This window comes from Plutella xylostella, chromosome 7, assembly GCF_932276165.1.
Source record: "Plutella xylostella chromosome 7, ilPluXylo3.1, whole genome shotgun sequence".
Classification (NCBI taxonomy): Eukaryota; Metazoa; Arthropoda; class Insecta; order Lepidoptera; family Plutellidae; genus Plutella; species Plutella xylostella.
In genome coordinates this window covers 8,347,830-8,363,887 of record NC_063987.1, presented here as the reverse complement: position 1 = coordinate 8,363,887, position 16,058 = coordinate 8,347,830, and the positions used below count along the sequence as shown (strand labels likewise).

Here is a 16,058-nt window from a genome sequence, read left to right as displayed (position 1 = left end):
ATCTATGCATTATAAATTTATAGATTCAAATATTTCTCTACTGATATACTCATCAGTAGCTTATGGGTCACAGTTGGTTTTCTCTCCACCATGCGATAATAAACACATCTCACAATGTTTAACTAGGTTTCAGATAGGCTCAGACTACATAATAGACGCATTTTTCCTGAAATAAAAATGACATATTATGTATCTAGCCTATCTGAAACCTAGTCATTTCTGCATGGTGATATTACAACTGAGGCGCGCGGGCGACTCACTCTATTTATATAGGCACCCGCACCTTGCAAATTAAAGGTGGAGAGAAAAATGGACTTTATTTAACTGTCACTGTGACCCTTATGATGCCGAACACGGAGAAAGTCGAAACGCCATATCTCACAATGTTTAACTAGGTTTCAGATAGGCTAGATACATAATATGTCATTTTTATTTCAGGAAAAATGCGTCTATTTTAATCCATAAAAAGACATTTAAGGACTGTTGTTTTCTTTTTTATTTGTTTAATATTTCTGTGATAATTGTTTTGATTCAAAACGCCCAGAGTACTGGTTTTTTGTTTATTTAATATATATCTCCCAAATAAGTTTTATTTAATATTGTTATCTAGTCAACTACATGAATATTTTGAAATATTTTCTGTTATAAAAAAGACAAAATTAGATATAATTTTAAGTATAGTGTAAGATTTTATAAAAGACAAATGTAATTATTTAGGCGTACTTAATATATTAATAAATCTGTTATTTAAAATCACTGATATGCATTTGAGTGAACCTTGTAATTGTTACCAGCTTTTACATGAACTTATTTTGGCTTATATGGGTTTGCCGTGGGAACATCGGAATATAAAGTGGCCACTGCCACTGTCTACCTTCCTACCGCCTGATCTTTACTTAAAAACAAGGCTAGTAATAAAACACATATTTTATACAAGTGTATACAATTTATTTCAGTTTATACTTAATTTTAGTACTATAGAAACCATACAAAAATCGAGAAAAATATACTGTCAGAAATTAGTATAAAAATACTGCTCAGAAAATGCTATTAGTAAATTTTTCAATTCATACATTTCATTTGAAGACCTAACGTCGCTTATAGATAAATGCCTATTTATCATGCAAATGCCTTGAGATCTTATATCTACTCCACTGAAATGTTGATGAATTAATTATAATTTACGAGATGATAATTCAGTAAGATCTCTGTAGAAACATGCATTTCGATTCAAATAAGCACTATGAACCAGCATTTTATGCTTACAAAATGTTGTCAATAAAATATATTTTACAACAAAATGAAAATATTAATGAAAAATAATTTATGTTATCTAGCTGAGCATTAAACAATAAACTTTATTTCTATAATTAAGCAAAATAAATACGTTAGTTTAACGAATATACGCTAATATTTAAGCTTGCAACCCCATCAGGACTAGAAATCCAATTAAAACTGTAATCCCTAGTACATTCGTTCCGCTACTTTATTTAAAGTTATAAATACTGACCAATTTTAATTTAAAAACCCAATCATTTTTTTAAATGGCCGGAATCTCAAAAAAAGAACGGAGTTATTATACCGCAACATGCAGCCATATAAATAATATATAATATGTATAGAGTTGCCAGCTATAATAATAAAGTTTTGGGTATTAAGGAGCGAAATAACCTAGGCAGTGTACCGTTATTCAAAGCCAGATTGGAAAATTCACTTTATAACAATGACTTTTACAGAATCTAAGCAGGATAAACACCTACCGAAAGTTATTTCGCTCGCTACAAACCTAACATTATAATCCCAGGCGACTCTAGCTTGATAAAAAATCGATCAAACGAGAGCTATCATGCAACGCTTAACCCGTGACGCGATAGTAGATTACAATATGTTTATAGTTATTACAGCATACTTGGCATACCTCACACACTTTTTTAACCACTCACTTCACTGACCCATTCGTAAACCAGACACAATAGATTTTTAAATGTCTCTGATTCTTGGGATATGACAGGTTAAAGAATAACTTTGGTACCGCAAATCGCGTCAGGGGTCGCACAAGATGGAGTCTTGGTTAACGCAGCAGCACTCCTTCGCCAATAATTTTTCACAAGCTAAAGTGACCCTAAGCCAGAAGAAGTGAGTCTAAGCCTTGGGCACGGTCCACACGCGAGTGTTGGCGTCCTGTCCCACGGAGACGATGGTCTCGTCGTCTAACCACGCTATGCCGGTGATCTGGCTTTGAGGGTGAGCGTCTGGAAAGAGATAGAAATAGAATTCATTATAAGGAGGAATCGAAATGCATAAGACCGAGATGTAACTAAGTCTTATCACAGCGATAAATGGTTATCACCGCTTGTCTTGCTCGCTAAACTAAACATGCAACGGGTAGAAATCCATCATAACCTAGCAGTATTAGTCCACTCATTTTCTTAAATACTAATTTAATGGTATAAGTGGAGCCATTCGAATCTCTGCACTAAAAAATGTGAGATAATACATACTAGGTAGGTAAAGACTAAATCTCAGTAGTCAGATCGTGTCGGTAACAAACACTAAAATCATTTTTTTCATCAGAATCATCATACAGAAACGAGGTTATCCGTCAAAGGTTACCGACATTGCTGTCAATATGTGCAAGCTGAAGTAGCAGTGGTCTAGTCATATCTGCCGAAGAACCAATAACCGTTAGGGTAGATGAGTTCTCGAGAGGAGACCACGAACAGGCAAAAGCAGTGTGGGACGCCCTCCTGCCCGCTGGACCGACGACCTTAGGCTGGTAGCCGGTAGTAGCTGGATGAGGAAGACTGGGGACCTAGTGTTGTGGCCATAGAACAACGGGGACTCGGGTGTACCCTACTCAATGGTTATATGGCTCCTTGCGAGAGGCCTATGTCCAGCAGTGGATGAGTATTGGCTGATGATGATGATACTCACTCTTAATAACGACATGCTTGGCGGGCTGGTGGGCGCTCCACACGATGTCGTTGGTGTCGAGCGAGCCGGACGCCACGCGCCGCGAGTCCGGACTGAAGGCCGCGCAGTTCACGCGCCGACGGATATCGGTGCTTCGGCAGACATGACCAGCCCACTGCCACTTCAGCTTGCATAATTAGACAGCTATGTTGGTAACCATAGCTTTCTCTCCTACTACGCGACTCTCAAGCGACGCTACTCTTGGTCGCATATATTTGACGAGTCAACGACGCTTAGGAAACCCGTTTTTATAGGCGATCATGGGTTGCGTCGCAGCCGCGTCGCTTGAGAGTTGCGTCGCTTGAGAATCGCGTCGCTTGAGAATCGCGTCGCTTGAGAGTCGGAGAAGGCGCTTAGTCCTCTGACGGAAAACATCATTTCTGATCCGCAAGAGAAATCTCAAGTATACAAGTAGATACTCACTCTTAATAACGACATGCTTGGCGGGCTGGTCCACACTCCACACGATGACGTTGGTGTCGAGCGAGCCGGACGCCACGCGCCGCGAGTCCGGGCTGAAGGACGCGCAGTTCACGCGCGCCGTGTGGAAGCCCCACTCCTTGTTGTGCGCCAGCTGTGGGCGGTAGGGGGTGGTGTTTAAAAAGAAATTAAGCAATAAGTTTTTTGACACGGACAGTCATATTGAGACATTAACCGATTGAATCCCGGGAAATCAGACGCAATTAAAATCTATTGTGTCTCGCGCGATATCGCAGGTTAATAAAGAATAAAAACGTAAAAATAATCGTGATATAATGATAATTTGCTGTCGTCTTCAAAAATGTGGGTGTATTTGGCTAGGTGAAAGGACGGTGCGCTAATGTTTCATTGGAGGCCTTTTTATGAAACCATTATGATTTTTTATAAAAATATAAATCATTAAAATCAAAAATTGTTGGTCACAAGAGAAATAAATGGATTAGCATGTATCTATTTTATTCTAATAGATAGTAGTACTGCTTAACTAAACAGATGGCGCTGCTAAATTAGTAAAATAGCTACATAAATACTGACCTTATACTCATCAGTAGAGTACAATATGACCTTCCTATTAGCATCCGTGGCCACCAGGTAAGCGGAGTCGGGGCTGTAGCGGACGTCCGTGATCGGCCCGAGGTGGGTCAGCTCCACGGACGGGGTGAGGGTGCGGACGTCCAGAGTGTACACGCGGATTATGTTGTCCGCTCCTGTTGGGTGAAAATAAGGGTGAATATTTTTTAGTGATTCAGTCCAACGCCCTGTATAAATGTTAATTTATGCAAAAATATAAAGTTCATTACGTTTATTTTAATCCTCCTTTTTATTGTAAAGTGCTAAGCATTATATTTAATGTATGTTGTGGGTTTTAGTGGTAAACAAATGATTTCTATATCTATCTGTATATGAAACTGACCTCCCACGGCTACGTGTCGTGTCTTGGGGTCGATAGCGACGCAGGTGGGCTCGTACTTCAGCGGCAGCGTGGACTGCTTGCTGCCGCCGATCACCACGATCAGCTGGGAACAACAGTGTTGACATGTTATTTAAATGAATGTGCTGCAAACAGTGATTAATGTTTTTATTTAAACATATAATAATAATATGTGGGGACATCTCACACACGGCCATTCGACCCCAAGCTAGGCAGAACCTGTGTTATGGGTATCGGACAGCTGATATATCTACACAAATACATAGATATTAAATATAAATATCAACACCCAAGACCCGAGTACAAATATTTGTCTTTAAACAAATATCTGCCCCAGCCGGGAATCGAACCCGGGACCTTCGGCATAGCAGTCAGGGTCACTAACCACTACGCCATTCGACCGTCCGAGTTAGTTTATTGTTATTGCATGCAAATAGAAACGTACAAAATGGGTACAGATCATTAGTGTAATAAGTTCTTATTATATGTGAGGCCAGACGAGCGCGTATTTCGTCCCGCAGGACGGGGGGGCGTTGCGCTATGTGTTATTTATTATAGATTGCTCTCAAAACAATTGATAACATTTTCAGAAAGTATGGCATGAATGTATTTGTGTTTGTTCTACTAGCTTGGTAATCTATAGGTAGACTTTTTATTACACGTTTAAACTTTGGGAGGACTAAGCCTTGTCTTCTTTGTTTTATTATCATAATATTATCTGCACAGACTGGATAATCCAGTTACCTTTTGAATTTCTACTAGAATTTTAAGTAAATAAATTAGAGACTATACCTCATTCGGGGAAACGACGTAGTACTAAGAATATACGAAAGCATATGATTGGTCATAGATAAGACGCTAAGTCGCGTTTACACTGTAGGTCATAATTAGTCTGTCGTTGCTCTCTGTACCGTTCGGACGTCTCCCGTGTATCCTCTCGCTCTCACCCTCGTCAAAAATGGACCACAACTTTGAAAATTTTAATGAATCATTTATTATAAATGTAAATGATAGGAGTGATGAGTCGTCAGAAAGAGATTAATAAAAAATATTGTTATTAACATACACAATTTTTTTTCCTACTCTATACTTTAATTCAGAAGTGTAGACACGGCTTTACAATTTTAGGTAATCACGTGGCCAAATGGGCGTGGCTAACTCATTTGTCGTCTTTGTCTTTTGTATGGAAATGTGGGACAAAGAGGGCGCTTTGCTACGTCGTTTCCCCGAATTAGGTATAGTACCCGGACAGCAGTTACTCGGTCCGTGCGTACTCTCATCACGAAAACGTCGCTTCAACCTTTCTCCCCAACACCCTGTATACACTGACCTCCTGCACGGTGGCGATGATGGTGGTCCCGTCGTCCCCAGCGGGACCACACAGGCTGTGTAGTGGGGGACCTCACCTGAGAACACCCTGTATACACTGACCTCCTGCACAGTGGCGATGATGGTGGTCCCGTCGTCCAGGATGTGGTCCATGGCGCGCGGCTGCGACCCCAGCGGGACCACGGCGTCTGTGTAGTGCGGGACCTCACCTGAGAATGTTTATTTTTTATTTTAAATATAGTCATTAATTTTTGTCACTATAGGTCCCTATTAATGGCATTTCCGTGTTTTGTAGAATTTTATAATTTTGTTGCCATATAACTTCACGCAAATGCTGTTGGTTCTCCATGAACAATATAAATAAAATAAAATAAATACCCCTCTTGCAACAGCATCTATATTCCATAGTTACCCACCTTCTCCGCTAGGTGTCGCCACTCGCAGCGAGTCATCAATGCCACACGTCAACAACCCCCCGTCCCGGGTGGCTCGCATGCCGTTCACCTGGTTCCTATGACCTATTACCGTACCTCCAACGACACATTAGCAATCAACAAACTATAAGCAGCAATGCTTACTTGTAAGTACCTGTCAAATCTCACATAACACTTGTATGGATTTGAAATATGTATAATAGTTAAGCAATGCTGTTTAAGGATTACTGATTGCTAATGTTCCAATGTAGGTACGCTAGGTTTATGGTGTCTAGGCTTTTGGTGAAAGGATTAGCCTAAGGTCTGCAGTAACTACATCTTGTATATTGTAGTGTATTAGCACCAACCTTCTCCGCTAGGTGTCGCCACTCGCAGAGAGTCGTCGATGCCGCAGGTCAACAACCCCCCGTCGCGGGTGGCTCGCATGCCGTTCACCTGGTTGCCGTAACTTATACAGTACCGACCTTCTCCGCTAGGTGTCGCCACTTGCCCGATCCCGAGACCATCATCGATGGAAAGAGGGTGTCTTGGCTCGTCATTCAGAACAAACTTATCCAGCATGAGCCTGAATCGCTCCCTTTCAGCATACTATACGCCTTTTGCAACACCAATAGTAATTACCTTCTCCGCTAGGTGTCGCCACTCGCAGCGAGTCATCAATGCCACACGTCAGCAGCCCCCCGTCGCGGGTGGCTCGCATGCCGTTCACCTGGTTGCCGTGCCCTGTGCCCGCTATGTTCTTGCCTTTTGTGCTCTCTCTCTCTATCTCCAACCTACCTTCTTACACAGTATAGTATTTACGGGCGTTTTGTGTATAAAATTTGACGGAAGCGCAAGAAAACTGGCCAATTTAAGACCTGCAAAGGCCTAACCTAATCTATTTGTTTATATTAGTTACCCACCTTCTCCGCTAGGTGTCGCCACTCGCAGCGAGTCATCAATGCCACACGTCAGCAACCCCCCGTCCCGGGTGGCTCGCATGCCGTTCACCTGGTTGCCGTGCCCGGCGCCCGTGATGTGGCGGCCTTCGCCTGCGAATTGAGAGTAGGGGGGTGTGAGATTGTTGTAGGGGAATAAATATTACATGATACAGAGGTATAAATTTTGCTTTAAGTACATTAAAAAAATGTTACTGTTTCACTCTAAAACAGATGGATCTTTTTTTTATTTGGCGATCGCGTTAGCGATGTGACGCTGCATCAATGATTTCAAAAGGTAGGATGCGCCCGTCAGAACATTTTGTCTAAAGAAAATGTCACCCGCGCGTTGGCACTAATTCCAACAAATTATGATAGATACCTGTTTGAGATTTTAGGGCCAGCGCGAGGGTGCCATTTTCTTGAGCGGTTGGCCCGGTGCTTACGCTAGTACATACATACATACATACATACATATGCTCACGCCTGTCTCCCAGAGGGGTAGGCAGAGACTATGGATCTCCACGTGCCACGATCCTGACATACTTCTTTCGCTTCCTCCACATTCATAAGTCTCTTCATACATGCACGTCGGTTTCGGAAACTCCTAATTTGGCTCTTCTTGAGTATGTCGCCTATCTGGTCGACATACTTTCGCCTAGGACGTCCTCTACCGACACAACCATACATCTCCGCACAATAAATTTCTTTCGTCAATCTTCTTTCATCCATCCTTTCAATGTGACCAAACCATCTCAACATTCCCTTTTCAATTTTGGTCACTACGTCTTCTTTTACTCCAACTCGATCTCTTATAACACTATTCCTTATCCTATCATTCAGTTTCAGTCCACACATACTTCTTAGAGAGCGCATCTCAACAGCATTTACCCTACTTTCATTCTTCTTCTGCCAAACCCAGCTTTCACTTCCATACATTAGTGTAGGGACCAACACTCCCCCATGAACAGCCAAACGAGCCTTTTGAGACACGTTTTGACTCCTCATGAAAGAGTGCAAGGCCCCATTTACTTTATTTCCCGCTTTCACTCTTCTTTCAATATCCCCCTCACATTTCCCATCCCTCGTAAACAGACTACCCAAATAAACAAACTCATTCACTTGCTCCACTTTTTCGTTCTCGATCGTGATCTTACATTCAGTTACCTCTTCCTCTCTTTCAAACACCATAACTTTCGTCTTATTAACATTCACTTTCATTCCTTTCCTTTTAAAACTTTCATGCATGAGAGTTACTTGTTGTTGCAGCTGTTCTACCGACGATGCAAGTATGACTTGATCGTCAGCATACAGCAAACACTTAAGAAGTAACTCTCCTATTCGCAAACCTCTTTCGTCATCTTTCATATCCTTGAGACAAATATCCATAAATAAATTAAACAGCCAAGGCGAAGCCACACATCCCTGTCTAACACCTCTGTGGATACCAAACCAGTCAGTGTAGGCTCCGTTTATCCTGACACACGCACTAGATTCCCTATAAAGGGACCTCAGTGCCCGCGTCAGGTGGCCGTCCACTCCATAAACGGATAGTGTCTCCCATAAATCATTCCTCCTCACTCTGTCATAAGCCTTTTCTAAATCTACGAAGGCACAGAACACCTTTTGCTGCTTTGCAAGGACCTTTTCTGTGACGCTTCGTAGAGAAAAGACTTGATCCGTACATCCCATCCCCTTTCGAAAACCACCTTGCACATCCCAGATCTTTTCCTCCGTCTCTTTCACTACCCTTTCAATCAATATTTTTGCATACAATTTACCAACTATACTTAAGAGGCTGATGCCGCGGTAACTGTTGCAGGTCTGGAGCGAGCCTTTTCCTTTATACAAAGGAACTATGACCGCTCTGCACCAGTCGCGTGGCACCGTACCGCAACGCCAGCACTCATTGAAGAGTTGGTAAAGCTCACTTGCAGCCACTCCACCTCCCGCTCTTAGCATCTCTAAAGATACCCTATCATACCCGGCCGATTTGCCAACTTTCATTCTTTTTAATGCATCCATAATTTCTTTCATACTTATCTTGTTTTCCTCATCTACAATTCTTTCACTTTCTACCTCTACATCATTTACAGTCATACAATCTGTGCTTTCAAACAAACTTTCAAAATATTCTTTCCATCTTTTAAGGACTTTATTTTCATCATTCAAAACATCTCCATTTTCATCCCTTATCACATCCAGATTTGTATTCTCTGACTTCCCTCGAGCCTTTCTTACCAACTTCCAGAACAATTTAATGTTCGCTCGAAAGTTGTCAGAGAATTTTCTATCACATTCATCTTTTAATGCCTTTTTCTTCCTTTCAATCACTTCTTTTACTTTTTTCTTTAGTAAAACATACTTTTCACGAATCTCTTTCATTTCATCTTCCATTCCCTGATTTCCTTGCATTCTGTTGTTGGCTTTTTTAGACAACAAATCCAACCATGCCATCTTCTTTTCATTCACTACCTTTTTGCATTCATCATCCCACCAAGTAAGCTCCCTCTTACCACTCTTCTTTCTTTTATTCACTCCACATACTTTCACCGCCGTACTAACTAAATTGTCTTTCAAGCGCTTCCATTTTTCTTCTAAATCATTTTCATCTAAGATATTAGTGCTCTCTAAGTTTTCTTTCAAACTTCTTCTATACTCTTCACTTACTACATCATCTTGCAATTTTTCTACTTTGATACGCTCTAAATTTGTTGCTGATACTCGAGGTCGGTGTCGCCAATAATTAAACAGACCACGAATCCGGCTTACAACCAGAAAATGGTCCGTTCCAACATTGACACCCCGATAGGCTCGAGTATCAACAACGTTTACGCGTAATCTTTCATCCACAATCACAAAATCTATTATACTCCTTTCATTCTGTCGTTGCCATGTATACATATGTATCTCCTTGTGCTTGAACATAGAATTAGAAACTATAAGGTTTCTTTCTAAGCAAACATCCAGAAGATACCTGCCATTCTCATTCACTCTTACGTCACCAAACTTACCCAATACACTTTCATACCCATCACGCTGTACACCTACCCAACTATTAAAATCACCGAGCATAATAACCCTTTCATTCTCATCGCAATTATCTAACACTCCATTCATACTTAGCCAAAACTCATCTTTCTCCTGTGTAGACTTTGACGTATCCGGGGCATAAACCCCCAGAACAAACAATCTCGTCAAACCTACTTTTAACCGGATCCAGATAAGTCTCGGGCTCACGCACTCGTACTCTTTTACACAATTATTCCAGCGTTCAGATAGGACAATCCCAACCCCTTGACAGCCATGCTCTGATTCAGGAACCCCTGACCAATAGGCTGTCAGAGTTCCGTGCGTGGTAATGCCCTTACCTTTCTGCTTGGACTCATTCACACATAGCAAATCCATTCCTCTTGTGTTAAACACCTCGCATACTTCATCTATCTTTCCATCCAGACCCCCACAAATATTCATCGTGGCTATGCGGGTCTCCACAGCCCACTTTTCGCTCCTCCGAGAGACACGGCGTGACGGGTTGCGAACCGCGTCGCCACCACCGGGTTGAACCATATTGAACCCTGTTCTCTTGGAGTGTAGTTATCGGTTTCACGGCACCATGAATGGTGTTCCGCTACTCACGGGAGGGGCCGGAGCACTCTACGCTACGCTACGCTAGTATTAAAGTATAATAAGTCAATTCACTAAATCTTGTTCGTATATTGTTTATCAGTGTCCCCCTCACCGTTGTTTACATTGACAAGAGCACTTCATCGCGATTTTTGTGATTTTGACGAAATAGAACGCCGGCAACAAATGCCATTTTCTAAATTTTGGGTTTCAAAAGAAGAGGACAGGGGGAGTTATGCTTCAAATAAAAACATTTGAATGTTTCATTTGGCGATCGCGTTCTCGAAGTGACGCTCTGGACAGCAACCTTTGTTTGATTTGTACTATTTGTCAGTGTGTCAAATAAACGTCTTCTTCTTCTTTCTCACCGTTGCTCACGTTCCACGCGGTGACAGTGCCGTCGTGACTCGCCGTGTAGACGGTGTGTCGGTCCGGGTGTACGGACAGGCACGTGATCGGCTTGTTGTGTACATTATACAGAGGTAGATTTATAGAGCAAGGTCCTAGGACCAGGTTCTAGTGTAGATGGGCCGTTAGTATATATTAGTATATACCTTTTACTTTGATTTACCTAAATTCTTAAAACTTATTAAGACGGCACAAAATGCCATTTTCAAAATTTGGGTGTTAAAAAGGGGGAGATTTGGGTTCTCCATAAGAACTTTGCTACCGTTCACTCGAAAACGGCTGGACCAATTTTTATTTGGCGATCGCGTTCTCCACGTGACGCTCTGGACAGCAACCCTTGATTTGTACTATTTGTCAGTTTGTCAATAAACGTCTTCTTCTTCTTTCTCACCGTTGTTCACGTTCCACGCGGTGACAGTGCCGTCGTGGCTCGCCGTGTAGACGGTGTGTCGGTCCGGGTGTACGGCCAGGCACGTGATCGGCTTGTTGTGGCCGACTAACGTCTGTGGACGGAGGGTGGTTAGTGGTTATACAGGGTGCGGATAAAAGGATGTTCAGTCTATCTACAGGGTGAGTCTTTCACAGGCACCTATTCGGAATTATGTTACAGAGCATTCTGCTTCATTCTGAACAACTTTTGTTATAATAACCTTGGGATATAACGAAAAAAAAAGATGCCCATACAAAAATTGGTTGTTTACGTGACACTGTGTATGGGGAGTAGATATTTTTTTACGGGAATATCAAAATGTCATCATAACAAAAGTTGTTCAGAATGAAAAGCTCTGTGACATACTTCCGGATGTACACCTATGAAAGACTCACCCTGTATAAAAGAGCGTTGGTAGCTCAGTCGGGTAAGCGCCCGCTTCTCACGCCAGAAATGCGGGTTCCTGACGCTGACATGTACCAATGAGTTCTTTAGAATTTAAGTACAATGTATACCATCGCTGACACGGTGAAGGAAAACATCGCGAGGAAACCTGTACATCTAGATTCTACATGTGTACCCTTAGTGCATTGTACTCATTCAAGAACGGCGATACGGCTCGCGACCTATCACGAATATAAATGTACAGCGAAATGCGGGTGACTCGCTTGCAAATCAACTTTACCTTTTTGGGGATTACATACGTGAGTATAATATTAATATGTATGTTCAGTCTATTTATAAAGTCTTTAAAACGGAAATGGATCGTAACCAAACGTTCAAATTAAACTGGTAACAAACCAAATGTTCATTGTACAATCAGGTGGACTTAATGCTTAAATAATTCTCTGCCAGTCATCCCGCAGGGTTTAGTAAGCAAAAAGAAGGAGGATTTGATCTAATTATAAAACTGGTTTACAAAATAATTTGTATACCTAAATATGAAGAAATAAACAATCTTTAGTACAACTTACTCTGAGTGGGGTGTCAGGGTTGTTGACGTCCAAATAGTTGATGACTCCGGACAGTGACACCGAGATGAGGTGCTTGCCTTGCCAGAGACACGACACCTGCAAGGAAAACAATTATTATTATTATTTGCTAATCTTTCTATTAGGGAAGATTAATCTATGAACTGAAATGATACAGATAAAGTTTTACTCTGTATGTGCCACAGATTAAGCATTGAATTTCAAAAGTCGGATAACAAAAGTTGTTCAAAATGACCTCCTGAGTAACCTTATTCGGTTTACTATACCACTTTAGCAACAATCTGTATAATGCACTCACAGGCGATGAAAATTTCCAGTGACACATAAATGGACCGTCAAACTGACAGGTGGAACTTTTTCATTGTATACACACAAACACACACTCACGCCTTGTGCTGATGTACTCCCTTGCGGGGTAGGCAGAAGTGCATTGCTGCACCCACTTTTCGCCAGAGTGTTATGTTAGTCCCAATGTAATAGGGGGCGGGCCTATTGTCATTTTACGGGCACATCCAAGACCCGAGAACAAATATCTGTGTTTAAACAAATATCTGCCCCAGCCGGGAATCGAACCCGGGACCTTCGGCTCAGTAGTCAGGGTCACTAACCACTACGCCATTCGATCGTCGTCATTCATTGTATAGTGTAAGTATAAGTAGCATACATACCTGTTGGTTCTCCACAGCCTGTCCCATGTTGAAAGTAGTAACTCGCTCGCGACTGGCCACGTCCCACACGGCACATGTCTTGTCCCCGGAGCAGGACAACAGTTGCGTCCCGTCGGGGGACCACGCGATGCCGTAGACCCCGCCCTTGTGGGCTGGCGATCCGATCTGCGGCGGGAAAAAGTAAGGTTTAAATGCTAGGCTGGCTGAGCTGAAATCAGGAGGATATGTACAAAGGTTCCACTCGAGAGAGCCACGTACAGGAACTTCGCCCCCTCTCAGAATAGAATAGAATAGAAGGTTAAATTGCGTGGCCTTTTCGTCTACGGCTCATGCTGAGCTGGTGCCTTTTTGAAGGTCTGGACAGCAACTTGTTGTGTTATTGTTTGTTTTTTTTTTGTTACTGTACATTGTTTTATTTTCTGTAATGTGTGGTTGTTGTTTCCAGTATGTAATAAATACGGCCCCGTGATACTCGCTGCAGATATTTAAAAAGAAACAACACATTGATGTTGATTCTGAAGGCAGAAAATTTTATTTTAGGAATTTCAAACTATAAATGTTGCCAGAGGAAAATGAAAAAGCAGATACAGTTGAATTTTAAACAAAGAAATCCTGACTAATATTATAAATGCGAAAGTGTCTGTCTGTCTGCCTGTCTGTCTGTCTGTTACTCTTTCACGCCAAAACTACTGATCGTATTTGAATGAAATTTGGTATACAGATAGTCTAGACCCTGAGAAAGAACATAGGCTACTTTTTATCCCGGAATTCCCACGAGAAAACTTTTTAAAGCGAAGCGCGCGGGAACAGCTAGTCAATAATAATTCTACTCACCTCTCCCTTCAACTCCGAAGTGGTGCCATCGTAGAGGAAGATCTTGCCGTCGAAGCCGGCGGACGCGAACTGCGAGCCGTCGGGGCTGTAGCGCACCGCCTGCGCAAACCGAGTGTGCTCCTGGAATGAGTGAGAGGAATTATGTATAGTAATAATCTATACAAGCTTGCTTGTGTTGGGGTCCACCAACCCGCACTGGGCCAGTGTGGTGGACTAGGCCTAAACCCTTCCTTCATTGGAAGGAGACCCGTGCCCCAGCAGGGGGACGTGATGGGTCGATGATGATGATGATGAATCTATATCACCAACGGCAGGAAGTGAGGATAGAGCTGTTGGTGATCACAGAAGCCTTTTCATTCTGAACGGTTCATCAACAGTCGATTGTCCCACGATTAGGGATCTTGTATATATGTTACTGTAAAAGCCCGAACAACGGTAAATCCTAGGATTTACCAGTAAATCTTAGGATTTACCAACATGAGTTGATAAATGTGAGGATTTGTGAAAATGGGACATTTTTTTCGGGCTTTTACTATTAGAATTTGGTAAATGCTAGGTTTTACCACTGACACCTAGTAAAAGTTGGTTTTGGGAATAAAACAAACATTAATTATTACATATTCATTTATTTCAATCAAAAACTTAAATTATTTTCTTTCAGAATTTATATTATTTTTTATGAACAGTCATTTTAAAACCTTTAAATCGAAGCAGCAACCGGGACCCACGGCTTAACATGCCGTCCGAAGCACGAAAGCATCCAGAAATCGGTCACCCATCCAATGGCTGACCATGCTGGTTGTTGCTAAACCTCAGTGATCAGTTACGATCACTGAAGCCTGCTCGACTACGGACGCTTTGTTCGACTACGGAGGTTATAAGTTATAACCTGGCTTTTTCAACATTTACCGTGCCTTAATGTAAATCCTAAGATTTACCAAGTGAATAGTGGTAAAAGTGCGAATCGCAAAATCTTTCGGGCTTTTACCATTAAGAGTTGGTAAATCTTAGGTTTTACGCGTAAATCTTAGGATTTACCGTTGTTCGGGCTTTTACAGTAACATATACAACGGATTATTAAAACAGAAGATTACGCTTTGATTACTTAGGAAGGGTTAAAAAAAGGGCAAAATGATCACGTAATTGTTGAACGATCCGTTAAGTGTGACATACGTTCTATTGGCGGGTCAATCGACTGCTGATGAACCGTTCAGAATCATTCATTTTAGTATCTGAGATTAAAAACAAACTTTTAGCTCGCTCACCTGTTTAGTGCACTTGAACTTGAACGGCGGCCCCTCGAACACGGCCAGCGTGTTGTCCTCCGACGCCGTCACGATCCGGAACGGACGCGCCGGCCGGAAGTCCACGGAGTTGATCGGCTTGGCCTGCCCGCTGATCTCGCCGACGGACGTGCCCGTTTCCGACATGAATACGTGGCCGAAACTGGAATGGAGATAGAGAGGAATGAGAAAAGAGGCGGATGATTGGTTCGCCAATGAGAAAATGTTAGATGTAGTGAACATGAGACAAATAACACACTAGACACCCGGTCTAGTGTATATTATATTCCATTTCACGGGGAAAGTCATCTGATTCAAACAAAAACTACCCTTATTCGAATGTAATAAGGGTTCTGTCAGATGTCTTTCCCCGTGAAACAAGGTATAGTGGTAAGACATATATGCATAAGGTAGGTATAGTTCACATCACACTCGAGGAGACTACTTCCGTGCACCCTCTTGTGGTGAAATTCGTGTTTGACGCCAATTTTGAAACGTTTTGTAACTATTTTTACGTACTATAAACACAAAGATTCGTATTTTCATTAGGCTCCTAAAGTAAGGTCTATAATATTTGAAGAAGTGCCACCGCGCAAATATAGGGACGTAAATTTTGTACATAATTAATTACGTTTAAGACAGAAATAACCTTTTCAACGCACTTAAAGTAACTTACTTTTATTTTTGGCCAGATACGCAGAAATTATGCGCTCATTGGCCTGGCAAGTATTCGGAGTACTTACTTTTGTAGT

At 41.9% G+C, this 16,058-nt stretch overlaps 1 protein-coding gene across 5 annotated transcripts in view; it reads right to left on the bottom strand.

The window, feature by feature from the left end:
- Positions 1-926: 926 nt before the first annotated feature.
- LOC119690805 (actin-interacting protein 1) overlaps positions 927-16,058 on the bottom strand; it is a 30,848-nt gene continuing 15,716 nt past the window's right edge. Inside the window, exons 4-15 of one of the 5 annotated variants that reach the window (XM_048622214.1) lie at positions 15,289-15,469; positions 14,024-14,143; positions 13,190-13,354; positions 12,504-12,599; positions 11,491-11,602; positions 7,138-7,178; positions 6,495-6,582; positions 5,816-5,922; positions 4,367-4,469; positions 3,988-4,160; positions 3,397-3,547; positions 927-2,252 (exon numbers count right to left, since the gene is read on the bottom strand). In XM_048622214.1, the coding sequence (XP_048478171.1) occupies positions 2,143-2,252; positions 3,397-3,547; positions 3,988-4,160; positions 4,367-4,469; positions 5,816-5,922; positions 6,495-6,582; positions 7,138-7,178; positions 11,491-11,602; positions 12,504-12,599; positions 13,190-13,354; positions 14,024-14,143; positions 15,289-15,469 (1,447 nt within the window). In that variant the 3' untranslated portion in view covers positions 927-2,142. Of the gene's footprint in view, positions 2,253-3,396; positions 3,548-3,987; positions 4,161-4,366; positions 4,470-5,476; positions 5,791-5,815; positions 5,923-6,129; positions 6,218-6,494; positions 6,583-7,049; positions 7,179-11,490; positions 11,603-12,503; positions 12,600-13,189; positions 13,355-14,023; positions 14,144-15,288; positions 15,470-16,058 lie in introns of those variants that run through there. The other 4 variants (XM_048622212.1, XM_048622211.1, XM_048622216.1 and 1 more) reach the window with 4 other exon arrangements.